Source organism: Sinohyriopsis cumingii, chromosome 5 (assembly GCF_028554795.1).
Source record: "Sinohyriopsis cumingii isolate HCF-2022 chromosome 5, ASM2855479v2, whole genome shotgun sequence".
NCBI lineage: Eukaryota > Metazoa > Mollusca > Bivalvia > Unionida > Unionidae > Sinohyriopsis > Sinohyriopsis cumingii.
Genome location: NC_142965.1, coordinates 27,470,929 through 27,490,583, shown reverse-complemented (window position 1 = coordinate 27,490,583; position 19,655 = coordinate 27,470,929). Strand labels below are relative to the sequence as shown.

General features: G+C 37.5%; 1 protein-coding gene across 1 annotated transcript in view; it reads right to left on the bottom strand.

Moving 5' to 3' along the window:
* Positions 1-14,205: 14,205 nt before the first annotated feature.
* LOC149798839 (uncharacterized) overlaps positions 14,206-19,655 on the bottom strand; it is a 228,720-nt gene continuing 223,270 nt past the window's right edge. Inside the window, exon 5 of the mRNA XM_089957735.1 lies at positions 14,206-16,282. Coding sequence (XP_089813861.1) covers positions 15,300-16,282 — 983 coding nt within the window. The 3' untranslated portion in view covers positions 14,206-15,299. The remainder of the gene's footprint in view (positions 16,283-19,655) is intronic.

Below are 19,655 nucleotides of genomic sequence, written 5' to 3'. Positions count from 1 at the left end.
GTTACCAATGTTTTTAATCAAGAAAAACACCCTTTATCCCTTACCAATGGTTTTAAGTAAGAAGTGTACCACACAGCACGTTAAATACCCATTGTGTGCCTGTATCATTTACCAATGGTTTTAAGACAGAAGAGTACCACACATCACATTACATACCCGTTGACTGCCTGTATCCCTTACCAATGGTTTTAAGTAAGAAGAGTACCACACATCACATTATATACCGATTGAGTGCCTTGGATCACTTACCAGTGGTTTTAAGTAAGAAGAGTACCACACAACACATTACATGCACATTGCGTGCCCTTATCCGTTACCAATGGTGTTAAGTAAGTTGTTGTTGTTGTAGAGTTTAACGTCATTTTTCAGCACAAGCTAGGCTATACATGGCGGCCAGTATTATTGGTGGAGGAAGAACCCTGGAATACCCCGGGAAGAACCACCGACCCACGAGAAGCTCCTGGCAGGCTTTCTCACGTACCAACGTTAGCCGAGGCTGAGACTCGAATTCATGCAGACAGAGGTGAGATGGCAGTGATCCGTAACGGTGAGCGCTTTAGACCACACGACCATTCGGGGCCCCCGTTTTAAGTAAGAAAAGAACCACACAGCACATTACATGCCCGTTGCTTGTCCCTTACCAATAGTTTTAAGTAAGAAGAGTACCACACAGCACATTACATACCCATTGAGTGTCCTTATCCCTTAGCTTTAGTTTTAAGTAAGATGAGTACATCACAGCACATTATATACCCATTGAGTGCCCTTATCCCTTACCAAACGTTTTAAGTAAGAAGAGTACCACATAGGACATTACATAACCATTGAGTGACCTTATCCCTTAACAATGGTTTTAAGTAAGAACGGTACCACGCATCACATTACATGCCCACTGAGTGGCTTTGTTCTTTACCAATGATTTTAAGTAAGACGAGTAAAGCACATCACATTACATACTCATTGCGTGCCCTTATCCGTTACCAATGGTTTTAAGTACGAAGAGTACCATACAGCACATTACATGCCCGTTGCTTGCCCTTATACCTTACCAATAGTTTTAAGTAAGAAGAGTACCACACAGCACGTTACATGCCCGTTACGTTCCCTTATCCTCTACCTTTGATTTTAAGTAAGAAGAGTACTACACAGCACACTACATGCCCATTGCGTGCCTTTATTCCTCACCAATGGTTTGAAGTAAGAGTACCGCACATCACATTACATGCGGAATGCGTGTCCTTATCCTTACCAATAGTTTTAAGTAAGAAGAGTACCACACAGCACGATGCATACCAATTGAGTGCCCATTTCCCTTACCAATGGTTTTATGTAAGACGATTACAACACAGCACACTACATGCCCATTGCGTGCATTTATTCCTCACCACTGGTTTGCAGTAGGAAGAGTACCGCACATCACGTTACATGCGGAATGCGTGTCCTTATCCTTACCAATGGTTTTAAGGAAGAAGAGTACTACACAGCACACTACATGCCCATTGCGTGCCTTTATTCCTCACCAATGGTTTGAAGTAAGAGTACCGCACATCACATTACATGCGGAATGCGTGTCCTTATCCTTACCAATAGTTTTAAGTAAGAAGAGTACCACACAGCGTAATGCATACCCATTGAGTGCCCATTTCCCTTACCAATGGTTTTATGTAAGACGATTACAACATAGCACATTACATACCCATTGAGTGCCCTTATCCCTTACCAATGGTTTTAAGTAAGAAGAGTACCACACAGCACGTTACATTCCCGTTACGTTCTTTTTTTCCTCTACCTATGGTTTTAAGTAAGAAGAGTACCAATTGGCACATTAGATACTAATTGCGTGCCTTTATCCGTTACCAATGGGTTTATGTAAGAAGAGTAACACATAGAACATTACATGCCCATTGCTCACCCTTATCCCTTACCAATAGTTTTATGTTAGAAGAGTAACACACATCACATTACATTCTCATTGCGTGCCCTTATTCGTTACCAGTGGTTTTAAGTAAGAAGAGTACCGCACAAAACATTACATACCCATTGCGTGCCCTTATCCCTTACCAATGATTTTAAGTAAGAAGAGTACCGCACATCACATTACATTCTCATTGCGTGCCCTTATTCGTTACCAATGGTTTTAAGTAAGAAGAGTACCACACACCACATTAAATACCCATTGAGTGCCCTTATCCATTACTAATGGTTTAAAGTAAGAAGAGTACCACACAGCACATTACATACTCATTGCGTTCCCTTATCCCTTACCAATAGTTTTAAGTAAGAAGAGTAACAAACATCACATTATATACCCATTAAGTACCCTTATCCCTTACCGATGGCTTTAAGTAAGATGAGTACCTCACATCATGTTACTGCCCATTGCGTGCCCTTATCCGTTACATTTGGTTTTAAGTAAGAGTACCACAGCTCACGTTACATTCTCATTGCGTGCCTTTATCCCTTAACACTGGTTTTAAGCAAGAAGAGTACCACATAGCACGGTACATGCCCATTGCGTGCCCCTATCCGTTACCAATGGTTTTATCAAGAAAAATACAACACAGCATGTTACATGCCCATTGCGTGCCCTTATCTCTTACGAATGGTTTTAAGCTGGATGAGTACCACGCAGCACGTTATACGCTCATTTTGGTCCCTTATCCGTTACCTATGGTTTTAATCAAGAAAAATACATTAAAAAAAGTACATGCCCATTGCGTGCCCTTGTCCTTTACCGATGGTTTTAAGTAAGAGTACCACACAACCGTTTACATGTTCATTGCGTCCACATATCCGTTACCAATGGTTTTAAGTAAGAAAAGTACCACACAGCACATTACATACCCACTGAGTGCCCTTATCCGTTACCAATTGTTTTAAATAAGAAGAGTACCACACGGCACATTACATCTCCGTTGCTTTCCTTTATGCCTTACCACGAGCTCAAAGTAAAAAGAGTAACACACAGCACATTACATACCCATTGAGTGCCCTTATACCTTTCCAGTGGTTTTAAGTAAGAAGAGTACCACACATGACATTACATGCCCGTTGCATACTCTTATCCCTTGCCAATGGTTTTAAGTAAGAAGAGTACCACACAGCACGTTACACGGCCGTTGCGTGAACTTATCCCTTACCGATGGTTTTAAGCAAGAAGAGTACCACACAGCATGTTAGATACTCAGTGCGTGCCCTTATCCGTTACCAATAGTTTTAAGTAAGAAGATTACTACACAGCACATTAAATGCCCATTGAGTGCCCTTATCCGTTACCAATGGTTTTAAATAAGAAGAGTACCACACAGCATGTTACATACTCATTGCATACCCTTATCTCTTACCAATAGCTTTAAGTAAAATGAGTAACACACAATATATTACATACCCATTGAGTGCCCTTATCCGTTACCAATGGTTTTAAATAAGAAGAGTACTACAGGGCACATAACATACCCATTGAGTGCCTTATTACTTACCAATAGTTTTAAGTAACAATAGTACAACACAGCACATTTCATACCCATTGAGTACCCTTATACCGTACCAATGGTTTTAAGTAAGAAGAGTACCACACATGACATTACATGCCCATTGCATACTCTTATTCCTTGCCATTGGTTTTAAGTAAGAAGAGTACCACACAGCATGTTACTTGCCCATTGCATGCCTTTATACCTTTCCCATGGTTTTAAGGAAGAAGAGTAACACACAGCACATTTCATACCACTGAGTGCCCTTATCCCTTACTAATAGCTTTAAATAAGAAGCGTAACACACAGCACATTACATGGTCGTTGCGTGCCTTTATCCTTTACTGATGGTTTTAAGTAAGAGTACCACACAGCACGTTACATGCTCATTGCGTTCCCTTTTCCGTTACCAATGTTTATAATCAAGAAAAATACAACACAGCACATTACATACGTATTGCGTGCCCTTATCTCTTACCAGTAGTTTTAAGTAAGAAGAGTACCACACATCACGTTACATGCGCATTGCGTGCCCTTATCCTTTACCGATGGTTTTAAGTAAGAGTACCACACAGCATATTACATGCCCATTGAGTGCCTTCATCCCTTACCAATGGTTTTTAGTAAGAGGAGTACGACAAAGCACGTTACATGCCCGTTGCGTGCTCTTATCCCTTACCGATGGTTTTAAAAGAGAAGAGTACCACACAGCACGTAACATGCCCATTACGTGCCTTTATTTCTTACCAATGGTTTTAAGTAAGAAGAGTACCACACAGCACATTACATGCCCGTTGTGTGCCCTTATCCTTTACCAATGGTTTTAAGTAAGAAGAGTTCTACACAGCACGTTACATACCCATTGCTTGTCCTTATCCTTTATCGGTGGTTTTAAGTAAGAGTACTACACAGCACATTATATGCTCATTGCGTCCCTTTATCCGTTACAACACAGCACATTATATGCCCATTGCGTACCCTTATCTCTTACCAATGGCATTGATCTTAGACCTGAAATCTGCATTATAAGTTATAGATCGGGATACATTTTCATCAAAATATATGAACTAAAACGTGACAGCCTAGAGAGGGATAAAGCCCTCAAACTTCTCTTAATTTTGAGGTAAAGCTTTGGAGTAGAGTATTTCACGATGACTGCATGAGACACAATCAAGTATAGTCATACAAGCAGGAAAAAGCTGCATGAAAATATATTCATTGGTTCAAATGTTATACTTTTACCTTGATAGATGGTTTTAATTTACTGTTTCTCTAGCTGTGACCTTACACTTGAGATTGAGGTATTGGCTATCTAATCATGATAATTAACTGGTGACAGTTTTCTTTCAAATATCTTCAGTAGATTGAAAGTTTCTTCCAGAAAATCACATAATTAAAGTTTACCTTGTTGTGATCATCTAGTTACGATAGGGGTAGAGTTTGGTCAATTTCTCCAGATGTCACAAATTTATAGAATACACAATCAAATGTTAATTGAAGCTGGAATGGTAACGTGTTACATAATGTACGTAAATTTAAGATGGTTGTAAAAATATGCGTCGATTATAACATAACAGGACCCAAGTGTTCTGGCTTGGCTTTGACCTTAAGAAATAAGAAATGACATTGAACATGGCACGCAACACAGTCCGAGTATATAAATGTAAAGGTCTCGTAGACTACCTTAGGTTGGGGTGGGGTGCTCCCAGTATTATCTTTAATTATTACAGAAGACCCACCCTGGCTCGTTTTTGTTAGAAATTGGCGTAGTTGTAGAGATGCAAAGCTCAGAGCCCCCAGTCAGAGATGCTGACAGTTAAATTACTGAATACACAAAAGGTGGAATTCAAATAAACAACAGATGTAATGCCATTCAATAACAAATAGTCCTTCCTCAAATGAAATTCAATATTCAAAATACTATCACTCGTCTTTCACTGGACCAAGTGACGGCCTATTTCATCATCTGACTTAGTGTGATAGATTTTCCTCCTGTCCTGTGTTTCTACCCATCTGTAGTATTTTTTGACTGGTACCAAGTACCGCTTCAGTCCAACAACCACGTACTTCACCATTTCACTTCCTCCACTTCCGTTCTCTCCTTTTCTTGTCTCTCAGAGACTCGGCACCAACTGTACCAGGGTATTTCCCTTCTCTGTCTCCTACAGCTCCTCCGGTCCCTAAAAGCTTCCTGTCCGAACACACACAAGGACATTAGTATATTCCTCTAGCTATCTAGTCTCACACTAAACAACAATCTATCAGATAAGCCATTACCTTCTTTGGTCACGCATTCGTGCACATCGAAATACTCATACTTTCTGGTATGGTATACACGTTATCATGCAACTGCTTATCATGTATATATCAACAGATTTCATCACATCGGTATATATAGATTCTCAATCTTATTATACAGAACAATATCACATAATCAGACGCATTTATGTACATTACACTTCTACAAAGTGTACACAGATATCCACATATCCATGCGCTGATATATCCTTGCACATTATACTCCTACAAAGTATACACAAATAGTCAAATACCCCTATTAACTAATGTTGCATACTGCAACCATTAAACAAAGTTATAATTCAATTCAACATTTGCAAATCTAGAATATCACATGAATAAATGCACGAGGTTACTACGAATTAACCAAATAGCGAATTACAATATTAATTCTTTACATAAACTTTGCTCATATCTCAAAATATGCATGTTGATCAAACACTACAAATGAATCAAACCCTACAAATGGTAATTCTACGTACTAACGATTCTAGTAATGAAGTATACATACTACACATAATTAAAGTACAATTACCTTGCCGTAATAGATTGCGACAGTCGAGCAAATGAGTCACTGACCTGTCCGAAGCTCCTTTGTAATTCCCACAATAACAATGTTTCCCGCCAATTTCGAATGACGTCGGAGTAGCTTAAAACTTCCTTAGGTAATTCCCGCAAGATGGTTTAGCGACTACTGACGTTTTGTTTCAAGACGCTAGATTTAAACTTGCGATTCCAATGGTGGCCACGCCTTGCTCAATTCCGAGTGGATGTCGATTCACCCATGGTCTACATAATTAGCAGACATTGTCCCCTCCCCGACAGTCTGTCAAGGGTGGATTTACGACCCCCATTTGATGTTCCTTTGAGCCCAACACCGGCAATTCATGCCACATACCTGTGAATCGTACGCAGCCAAATAAGGCGCCAGTAACAAGTTCCTATGGCCATGTTATATACAACTGGTTTCCCACCCGTCCTTTGGATGTCGGCTTACACTATCGTAACATAAGCCGGCCGGCCAGCTGTGTACACATCTCTTTGACACTCATTGTTCGCAAGGCTGACACTCGCAACATTTATGAAGCGAATAATTAGCCTCAGAGTCTAGCATATACATGTTGCAATCTGGCTATTGTTCCTTACTTATAACGTGACAATAAAGTTGGTACATTCAACACAGTCCGAGTATATAAAGTTGGTACATTCAACACAGTCCGAGCAATAAAGCTGGTACATTCAGCACAGACCGAGTATATAAAGTTGGTACATTCAACAGTCACAGTATATAAAGTTGGTATATTCAACACAGTCCCAGTATATAAAGTTGTAACCCAAAGTGAAATACGAATCTTTCAATACGGTACATGTCGTGCTTCTCTTTTTCCAGTATACAACAATCCTTGAGCAAGATCAGAGCATGTAACCCAAACGTTCAAAGCATATGTCTGACCTTGAAGGCAAAACAAATAAATATGGTTGTTGTATTGTTGAAGATCTTAACAATTTCAATGGTATGAGCTACAGTTAATTTTCCAAAAACTGGGACACAACTCATGGCCTATACGGGACATGTGTCTAATATTGTTTTCTCGAGCCATTTAAACGTCACACACACACACACACACACACACACACACAGATGCTAGTGGGGACCTCAACAGTATCCTTCCCCATTTATGTACTGGAAACCTGTCTGATTGTTTCACTTGTACTTCAACCAGTATATGGATAGAAGGTATGGATCTCAACTGTTTCCAAGCAATGCCTCATGGTCAAGTCCACAACTTTACGGCTATGATTTGTATTGGAAACATCAGTATGTTTGGTTCTGTCTCATGTCCTTGAAACCCATATATGGTTATTGACTGACGATCTCAACAGTTTCCATGTTGTGACCCAAGGGAAACAATACTAACAGGGACCATCCATGACAGTTTCCAACTTGTGACCCAAGGGAAACAATACAAACAGGGACCAACCATGACAGTTTCAAACTTGTGACCCAAGGGAAACAATACTAACAGGGACCATCCATGACAGTTTCCAACTTGTGACCCAAGGGAAACAATACTAACAGGGACCATCCATGAGCAGAATCAGAAGATCCAACCCAATGCATATGTCGTAACCATGGCAAGGAATAATCAACTTTTAACTTTCCATCTACAGTACTTCAAATGTTCAGATTTTTTAAAACAAGAAGAAAAACATTAATCTTCCAAGACATTTGCCCCATCCATAGAGTGATAATTAAAATTTTGAAACCACTACCTGCATCTAAAGAATACTCTAACACACTATTCCAAAGTTGACGCATGTATCTTTGATGGTGAATGCTATATACCATATTACTAATGGAGTGAGCACACATACTATTGAGCATACTTTTATGACAACCATAAACAAAAACAGTAGGAAAACATTACTTTATATATAACCTATCACTATGAAGTTCCAAATGTCTTCAAATTTTTCAACAAAGAAATATTCAGCTCAATTGTCATGATTCAGAGGTATATTCAAGTAGTTATGGTAAAGGTAAACCATAAATAAGTAGTGAATATGGTAAAGGTAAACCATAAGTAAGTAGTGAATATGGTAAAGGTAAACTATAAGTAAGTAGTGAATATGGTAAAGGTAAACTATAAGTAAGTAGTGAATATGGTAAAGGTAAACTATAAGTAAGTAGTGAATATGGTAAAGGTAAACCATAAGTAAGTAGTGAATATGGTAAAGGTAAACCATAAGTAAGTAGTGAATATGGTAAAGGTAAACCATAAGTAAGTAGTGAATATGGTAAAGGTAAACCATAAGTAAGTAGTGAATATGGTAAAGGTAAACTATAAGTAAGTAGTGAATATGGTAAAGGTAAACCATAAATAAGTAGTTTATATGGTAAAGGTAAACCATAAGTAAGTAGTGAATATGGTAAAGGTAAACCATAAATAACAACATATGCACATTAGAGCTTCTTTTTGTTCTTATCATTATTGTTATTATTGTTATTATTTAATTACTTGCATTCTTGTTATTGGAAGAAAACCTATAAAAGTTTGAGGTAGAACTATCTGTAGTTGTTTTTATCTTATTTGCAATTGCTTTCACATATTATTAGATATTCAGAGTCTATTAATTTTGGAAAACACGAAAATATTGTGATTCTGAAATTATTATCTATATTATGGTACTGGATAGCACCACTGTTTTAGAACTACGGTTTAATGGTCCTTTATGTAATGGGATACATGAGTAAAACAAGATAAGGAATATCACCTGAAACATATTCATGAGTGTGATACGCTGCTCAATGCATCTGTAGTTCATACAAAGGAAAGAAATGTTGAGTATAACAGTAATACTTATCTGATTTAAGCAATATTAATGACATCAGAAACAGTTTTTAAAAAATGTATTTATCATGCCCTGGGGTCAATGCACTCAGTTCAACGTCAAAATGTTGAGAGTATATATTTACACCTTCACTCTTCACGTTCATTTCCAGCAACGATAAATTTATCCATTATATGGAATGCATAATCGTTCCTCTATCATTAATGTAAAAAATGGTGCTTAAATTTTGCTGCAAGCATCGCTTGGAAAGTCTGGAACTAACTATATATTATTATACAGCGTTTGAAAAATGGTTTCTAGGCGCTAATCGTTATCTTCTATCAACTTACTTTCATTCATTCCTTAAAAGGCTTTAAGAATGTAGCTATATTGTACCTTTTCTACTGTCTTCTGTTTCTTCTTTCTTCGTCTTTTTTTATATGTGAAAACGACCGCTATGATGGCCTATTGGCAACGTTTGCCTCGGTTGCTCGAGGTCGCGGATTCGAACCCCGGTCGAGTCAAAACAAAGACTTTTAAAATGGTACTAACAGCTGCCTCGCTATGTGCTCATCCTTAAGAGGTTAGTGTTATGATTGGTTGGCCTGGTTCAGGATAATGTGACTGGGTGGGACATCATGCTACATATCTGCGGTATGATGCCCCAACGATAGACATTACTATAAACTGCAAATTGTTAAAGCTACGTTAAAAATCTCAATCACACACACACACACACACACACACACACACTGATCTGTAAAAACGGATTTTCTACAAAATACATTTCTTCTTAGTACATTTCTTCTTCAGGGATGTTCTACTTCGTTTAAACTTATGTTTATTTGGAATCATGAGATTCTACGCAAACATCAATAGTTGTTCGAATACAGTATTCTTGCGTGCTATATATAGAACTCAAAAGCACCATCGCCACTTTGGAAATCTTGAAGTTTGATTAAGACTATCTGTGCAAGCCCAAATGTTTGACACGTACTTTATGGGACATAAAGTTGTTTTTACAAGGACAACACCCTCTTCCAGGTCTACAACCATACGCTGTGTGTCTACGAGAGGCCCTGCCTTTCTCAGCTCCATCCTGTATGCTGTTCCAACAGACCTAACGCGGCCGCTTTTGCAACCGCAGAAGCCGCTGCTCATATCAACTCTGGAAAGGGAGCAAGAAATTGAAATATTCCACCGGTCTTTTGCAATTGCGTCACCCCTGATTTCGATAATTTTGGCACCACTGAAGTGTTATTGTATTTGGTTGCATTAATCTGAGAGAGTGTGTTTAGATCAATGACATAGAGATATTTCCAGTTAAATGTGTGAGAAAAAGTTTCAATGTGACCCCTAAGTCATTAGGCAGAGACCGTGACCTATATCGGGAATAAAATTGCAAAACGTGTAGAAGGCCTACTCATAAACCTCTAAGATTTCAGTATTAAAAAAACTCTTTATGAACAGTATGCCATTAGCTTATTCTGATCATTTCATGAATACGCATGTTCCTATATTGCTCTAAGCGCAAACCATCTACAAAGTTTGGTAATGGAACTTACCATAGACTAACTATTTTGCAAAATCCGTTTTTCTTTGAACCACAGTAACATTGATCTTTAAACTTGTCACTCCAAAATCAAGATATCTCATCATACATCAAATGAAAGCAATCCCCAAGCTTTGATCAATGTACCATGTCCATAATTTAAGTTATCATGAAAAAGAAACGACTGACCTAATATTCAAGTTATTTGTTTGCCAGCTGTACTAAGGTTATATTCTTAATCCTTTTAGCGCATCACACATCAAATATGGTAGATATAAAAAAAATACCCCGATAAATTACGAAGCAAATGCATATATAGTTCCCATTAAGATACGAATAAAGTTTAAAAATCTAGAGAGCAAAAGATCAAGTGAGACGATACCTCTATACAAAAGAGCAGTTCCTCTGTAAAAAAAATAGTTCCCTAAACACACAAGAGTTGCTGATGTCTATATATGTTGTTCCTCTAAAAATTCTCCGAAAGTCGTTAAAAGCGATGTCAAAAGGCTGGGACCTTTCTTTGGACACTCTATGTACGTAGTCACTTGGCGGTAAACATCAGCTTAATTCTCTATCGATCTTATAAGTAACTTATTTCAATCAAACATTGTTGTACCCAAGCTAACTACACAGGGATGTTTTAAGATACGTATCACTTTAAATTAATTTATGCAAGATTATTTCATCTGTTAAACCCTGTATTTGGGTGAAAACTGGACAGTAGTTCAATTGGCTATTCAAAAGGAAACAAGCCATAACAAATTTATCTTTAAATATCCATTTCGATTAAAATATTCAAATTAACACTAAAATATATTATGATATCCACAAGGCAAGTGCTACTAATTTCTTTCAAAGGCAATAATATGTGATTCTAGGAGAAAGTCTTTAAATGTTTACTATAAAACACAATGAAATCGTTACCACAAGCCCATTGTTCGTTTGTCAACGTCTTTTAAACTACTTTGGAGAGGTTTCCAGTTCTTAGTGTGTTGGCGAAAAGAGACATTGTTCAGTCACGTCAAACTAATAATCATCAGATTGATGTTTGAAGCATTCTTGAACTGGATTGTTAGAGTGTAGTAGGAGGTAGTTTGGGGGTAAGGAGGAGCGTACTTATAAGGACTCTAATTATGGTATTTAAAAAAAAAAACTATGTATTTATTAAATAACTGAACATCACTCTGAATACTAACAGGCTACGAAAGCAAATGTGCACGCAGATCGCGTCTTATTGACCGCTACATTGACACGTGTTCGAAAACAACGTCGCCTGTTAGGAGCTACATTTTAATGAAAACAATGTAGTAAACGCCAGAGCTTTAAATTTTTTAGATTCGTCTATGAATGAACTAAGACAACCTTTTGATCAGTGAGAAATATAAATGATCAAGCTTACGATGTGGATGTGTTCACCGAGTGAGAAAAGAAACTTTCAGCTTTCACGTTGTCCAGCACAATGTCCATGGGTTTTATTACAATTAACGTGATTTATACAGCATCTAAAATATCATTACGGTCATTTGAACACTTATTATTCATAACGATTCGCAAAATGGAATGGTTCAGACTATAAGCCGTGCTCTCTGGAGTCTATAGAAAAAGCATTTTAAGGCCAAAGGCTCTCAGAGACCATCCATTTTACAAGTCAATCCAAGAACTAAAGTGGGAAACAAAGTAAAACTTTAAAAAAGCGTATTTTGGTTGAAAAGCTAGAACCTTGGTGCCAATAGACCAATATGATGAAGACGTTTTACTGCTTTCGAAATGGACTATCCTACCAATACCATTTTGCTGTGCAATTTTTCCAGTTTACTTTTCTGAGAAAATTTTGGGATTTATAGCATGCGGCTGATGTTCCTTCAACATAGATCATGCAAGTGACAGGCAAATAAATGTCATCTAACGCAGGCAATAACTATGGTTATTTTTAGCTGGTTGTTGTTGTTGTTGTGGGGTTTAACGCCATTTTTCAGCACACGATAGGCTATACATGGCGGCCAGTATTAATGATGGAGGAAGAACCCAGGAAAATCCCGGGAAGAACCACCGACCCACAACAAGCTACTGGCAAGCTTTCTCACATACCCACATTAGCCGAATCCTAGACTCGAACTCACGCAGACAGAGGTGAGATGGCAGTGATCCGTAACGGAGAGCGCTTTAGACCACTCGGCCACTCGGGGCCCCTATCTTTAGCTGGTAATAACTAGTGCAAACAAATGAACCATTCTGCATCTTGAATTTTCTCATAATTTACTTTCTTAGTGATTTCTGCTAATTAGAATTGCACTACAATCTTGACTACATTTCCACCAGAAATTACATTCCAAAGGGGAATTTTTTCCACTCATACATGAAATATATTTGATATTCCCTGCGTCATCTTGAGGATTTTAATAAAAAATAATTTCATATTTTTCCACGTCATGATTCCAAACTATCAATGGCAGAAAGAAAACGTGCAGTTTGCTGTTAAGACCATTCCCCACAGTCACCTGTACATCTTACTATAATTCCCCACAGCCACCTGTACATCTTACTATATTTCACCACAGCCACCTGTACATCTTACTATAATTCCCCACAGCCACCTGTACATCTTACTATATTTCCCCACAGCCACCTGTACATCATAATATAATTCCCCACAGCCACCTGTATTATCTTACTATAATTCCCCACAGCCACCTGTACATCTTACTATAATTCCCCACAGCCACCTGTACATCATACTATATTTCACCACAGCCACATGTACATCTTACGGAATCGTCCTAGCCTACAGCTTACAGTTCCAGTCTATTACAATTAGATAAACAGAAGTTAGTTGGATCAAAATGAAAAACAAAATCCAACCATTCCGGATCGACTGAGAAAATTGTTACGAAGCGCAGTCATTCACAATATGACACATGATTATGGAACGCCAGAGCTCTCTTAACATGGATATTTTTATTATATGATGTACAAACTTCTTTATATACGGTGCTTTCGTCCTTATATGATTACAAACTTCTTTATATACGGTGCTTTCGTCCTTGTATGATGTACAAACTTCTTTATATACGGTGCTTTCATCCTTATATGATGTACAAACTTCTTTATTTGATGTACTTAAAAGGTTTCAATCGTAACTATACCATACTGAGATTTATGATAAGGTTGAGCACGCGTTACGCTACCAAGTTCAAAAGATAGGTTGGCTGTATATATGCGCATATATACTATTATTGTGCATTTGTTTAACTCACTTGTGTATATACTTTGAAATCTAGCAAAAATTAAATTACTTTGTTTCTTGTAGTGTGTTCTTTTTATTTTTCAGGCCTATAATAAAAGAAGGTTACTACATTTGCACAAGAAATATGAACTCACTTGAAATTTTCGCGTAGAAAGAAGACAATAAATACACGAGTGTTACCAAAGATAAAGAAACAGGGGAATAAATGCAAATATTTTAGACTGTTATACAAATCTATATGAAAACAAACAAATACTGAGAATAATAGCCCCTGGCATATTATTAAGGTTTGCACAAGACTTCCATGTATACGAATATTTTACTAGTTTGGTTCATGAAGGAAGTAAAATGGCATTTATTTGGCACAACGTATTGAATAAAGTAAGACAATATTAAGTCGTAATACATAATTATTGCCATTAAGTTCCTGAAATGTGACAAAACAAGAGAAGAATATGAAAAGAATGTCAACAAAAACACTCATATACAGAATCCTGGACGTCCATATATAATGCTTGAGAAAAGATATAACAGTAAACATGTACAAGTATGTTATGATCTTTTGCAAACATTTCTGCATTTCTGCGAACCGCTGCCGTACCGTAGAATCTTATGTTCCTTTTCTGATCGTTTCACACCGTTTCCATCGTCTGTTCATCTCTGTAATGTTTCAAGGTCTGTCTTCATGCCACCTGTATTTACTGAAACTCTGTCTTCTCTCATTCAACTTAGCAAAGTAAATAGATTTTTCCTTACAAGTACAAGTTAAAACACTGAAGACATCTGTTTAAATATGTTTCATGTGGATGGGTCAGCATACCATAACGAACCGTTTCTTACCGATTTAAACGATCTTCTTATTCTCGTTTTCATACAGTTTCCACTCGTTTTCGTATTCTCTTTCATGCGGTTGACATTGGTTTCCATCCAAGAACAAGCCATTTTATGAGGACTATAATCATCTTTACATACTTCATGTTTGACCTCTCTGGACGTATCATTTTTTAAATCTACGTATTCATTCAGTTTCCAGAGAAGTTTAATCATTCGAAATGTTTTTATTGTACTTTTATCTCGTCCATATGTATCATCATGTGTAGTGTGATAACAATAAAAAAGGTTTGGAAGATTAATCCGCTCAACAACAAACGCCGAATACACGAATTTCATTTATTGCACACACTCCCGGAAAAAATAGTCACTACCAGAAATCTTTTACGGCCTAGGACTAGTGTGAATTTTTCTAACCTACCTGAAGGAAACACAACACCAAAATTTAAAATAAGAAACTTTCTGTGTATATTTGGAAGACCCTAGAATTGTTTTCTTTGAGGAGATATGTCAGCTGCAGAGCACTGCATGCCGTTATTGTTCTGTAATATAGTTCTAGTTCTATGGATCAAATAATGGATTCTCTGTTCAAGGTTTCAAATCTATCTGTTCTATCGTCTGTGCTCACTGAGCTTCCCATATCAGTCTGGCATATGTGCATTTCGAGTTCTGAGAGACGGTGTTCTACTTCCCACTGCTGCTGGTTCAGCTTTGTATGTAAGGACGTATTCTCACTTTCCAAGGTAGCGAGGCGTTCCCTGAGTCGTGTGATTTCTTGGGTCAAAACATCTTGGGATGTGTCTGCGTACATAGAAACAGGACTCATCGACGACATAACATGTGGCAAATGAACATTGATTGGTTGTTGAGGTGAATAACCCCTGATTGACCCCATAGGAGAGGCAGTGATTGATGAATGCGACGCTGTGAAATTGTTACTACGTGATACATTGAAATTGGGTGATGTGGGTGGAATGAATGCGGAGTGGGCGGAAAAAGGTGATAAGAATGGCATCTGTGAATTGAAGCATGGGTATTGCTGTGAATACGATGGGTATTGAACGTGCATTGGCGAAATTTGAGCAGTTGAGCTATAAGTCATATATTCATGTGAACCACTGTCCGAGAAAGGTGGTTGTGAGGTCCCGGAAACACAACTTACAGCTGGAATCGAGTTGGGTGGTCTTGGTGTTAATGGTGGACTAAACTGAAAGATAGGTCGCTGCCCTCGATCAGTGCCTACCAGTGAGGGCTGCATTGGACTCGTACCAACGGGATCGACGTTAGTTCCAATTGTCATTGAGGTCTGAGTCTCATTCATTCTCTGCTGAGCGACATCTTGGACGATTTCTTGATGTTCAGTCACGTGATCATCCAAAACTTTGGTGTAAGACCCCATATGAATATTTGGGTCACTATTCATTTTGGAAGAACTCTGTGTGGGAAGTCCGGTCGGTAGGGTATTATTTCTGCTGACCATCATGGACTCGAGAGGAACTTTCCCTCTGGACTCCACCAAACCAGGTGTGCTCCTACTTCGACATAGAGATGCTGCAAAGATATTAACATTCATGAAACACAGCCTAATCAACATTTATTTTGAAAGGTTTCTTTGAAATTCGTTTATTTCAGTGCAGAGAAGATTACGTTTTTATTGGTAGGAATAAACACTTTGCACATTTTGTCCGAATTTGTAAAACAAATCCCTGACTAGACAAGATTGTCAGAAGTGAGATGGCATAAGTCAACGACGTGTCAGATCAGAAGGTCTAGTCCAGATTGTAATTTCAGAATTTCAATGAAGAACACAGAACTCTTTGTGTTATACTTCGATGAAATCGTGTACAAAGAAAACAGATTTAAAATGTTTCGTCTGACTGTGAACTTCAGTATTCTTTTCAAACCCAACATTCGCATATTTTGAAACCAACTAAATTTGCACGAAATAACTTTCGTATAACCTATAAATATTATATATCACGGAAGTCCGCTAAACTATATTTATTTATTGTTTGAAGCGGTAATATATGTGTACCCAGATAGTGCCATGTCTTCAGTGCAATGGATTTCCAGTCATTGAAATAGAAAATATAAATAATTAGAAAAAGAAACGTTTTCTTTATTCAGAATTTTCGAATTTGAAAATAATTTATACGACACGTTATGTGGATAACCTAGTGACACAGTCATTGTGATGTCAGTTTGAGCTAAATCCAGACTATGTAAGGCAACACAGACTCCTCGTGGTGTGTATTTTGACTAAAATGTCAGTAAAACAATCCTAATGGTTTGACCGTTAAAAGCTCAATTGAGAAACAAGTCTCTCAGATATTGATTACAATAGAACATTACGTCCTGATACACAGTAACTCGCACGAAATTAATAATTGCAAATGTTTTACATATCAGATGAAATCCGTCTGCGAGAAATAGGGTGGGTTCTCTTTAATTCAACCAAAAATATATTTGTCATATAGGAAAACAATGCAGTGATATTCCCATTGGTTTTGGTATTCGTATCTCAGGTTAGCAAGCAGTGATATTCGGGTTGTTTTGATATACGAGCAAGGATTAACGCTTACGATTGAAAAACAAATCAATGTATGGGTTGGTCACGCGGAAAGGAACGAATTTTCCACACATATAATAATAATAATAATAATAATAATAATAATAATAATAATATATTCAGTCCCTGCATCATCTGGTTACAGTTTGATTAAAAATTATACTGCACTTAAGTATCAGAGCTCAAAGTTACATCTCCCTTTATAAAGCCCTTGGCGTTTGCGCTAGTGATATAGAGTCTACACCGTCTAGGCATAATGAACATCTGTCAGAAGTTTCATTAAACTACTTCTTGTAGTCCACAAGTATCAGATCAGACACATGTTGCATATTAGCACTAATGAGACAGTCGAGCGATTCCTACCTAATTTTGTCAACATTCATGTTAAACCTCTTTATTAAAAATTACGAAGGAAAACTAATTGCAAATCTTCTTATGATGACTGACCAAAATATGTACTATTCTTCATAGCAATCCACTGTAAAACTGTGAGAACATTTGCATATCCAAAATGTGTCATATACTGTATTCATCAACTCTTACAAAAATCGTGTGAACAAAAAGCGATTAATAACATCTGAATGCTCTTAATTTATACCGTTTTATTGTGGTCCATAAAACTCTATTTGCTCAAAAGAATGTTTTGGAATGCAGAACTACAGAATTCTGAAACTATCTTCAGCGATAGCAAACTTTTCAGTTCGACGCTGTGGTGGACATAATGGATACCAACTTAACACCATTTCATTTAGGACCAACAGGGCATCAAATTAGTTTTCTGGTGAAAACTCCATGTTGATATCACTTTCCGTTTTGGAGAAGCAAAGATAACAAGGCGGATGTCATGATGACCATATTTGCTATCAGATTGGCACCATTTCCGTTTGGTACGAAGCACAATGACCACCCATTTGGAGAAGCAATGACATTACATTTTCAAGACGGACATTGTGGATCATGTTCATTGACGACCAGGTAGACATGATAAGAAGTCTTTTAGTGGAAGCCCCTAAAAAAACCGAGTGTAAAATTTCATGGAAATACTCCAAGTAGTTCAGAAGTAGCTAAAACAAATATGTGCTAAAGAACGGACGTCCTACCGAACCGACGGACGACGGACATCTTATTTCATAAGTTCTTCTTGTCGAGTAGTTGAGATCACAAGAGTTTCTTTTTCATTCAGATGATGATCATAATATGTGCAATAAGTCCAACAAAGCTCGTAGGTACACAATGAATGCTTGGTATGCACGTCTTCAGATGCAGAAAATAATATGACCAGTGATCTCCCCCGCCCCCGCATCCCTCTTCAGAAAAAGATATCGATTATATAGAGGGGTCCCGAAATAACATTTCATCGACACAAGTATCAACATATGTAACATGCGCATTCTAAATCAAATGAAACCATGCGATCAAATATTTTAAAATTGATACAAATTTAATTTCAGTTTTCTAAAAAAAAATGGAAGACGCGGACATACATTTTACTTTTCTTCTTGGATGGATGTAGTCTCTCTAGTAGAATAGGATATGTTGATATATCATTATTATTTGTCTGCGTTTTTCTTGATATTGATAGATCGTTTTAAAGTACACATGCTTCTCAAGTTTTGAATAATAATTATATAGGCAAAATGAAAGAGTTATTCCTCTCCCCCCTTTGTACGCCTATGAAGGCAGCACTATATAATTTATATTGAGATTATCTATTTGATAACATTTTCTCTCCTGCATAAATATGGAAGAATGTGAAGCAGTCAACAGAAACAGGGTGATGTGGTGGTAGTGTTCACTTTCTGCAATCAAATCATTTCTATAATTATTTTAAGTTTATTTTCCTCAAAAAAGCGTTTCATCTTCAAGTTAAAAAGTACCTTTTAGGATTTTTTCCTTAGAAATCGCTGTGATAAAAGTTGTGTTTGGTTTAAAAAATGTTGCCTTCTCTGCTAGGAATTATACTGTAACATACTTCAGATGAAACACAAGCCTAAATAAGACCATAATGAAGGTAGCGCTTTACATTCTTATTTAAGCTTTAATTATGGTGCATTTATCTCAGTTTGATAGACCACTATTAATGGTTAAAGCGTCCGCCTCAGATGCGGGAAGTCGTGTGATCGAACCTCGGCTGAGTCATACCAAAGACTTATACAAATGGTACTAACAGTTGCCTCGCTAGACGCTCAGCAATAAGAGGTTAGTGTTAGGACTGGTCGGCCTGGTATAAGGATAGTGTGAGTGGGTGGGACATGATGCAATTTGTCTGCGGCATGATGCCTCAGTGCCAGACATCAATATAACCTGCCATACTGCAGACCTCGTAGCAATATGACTGAAAAATTTATAAAGCTA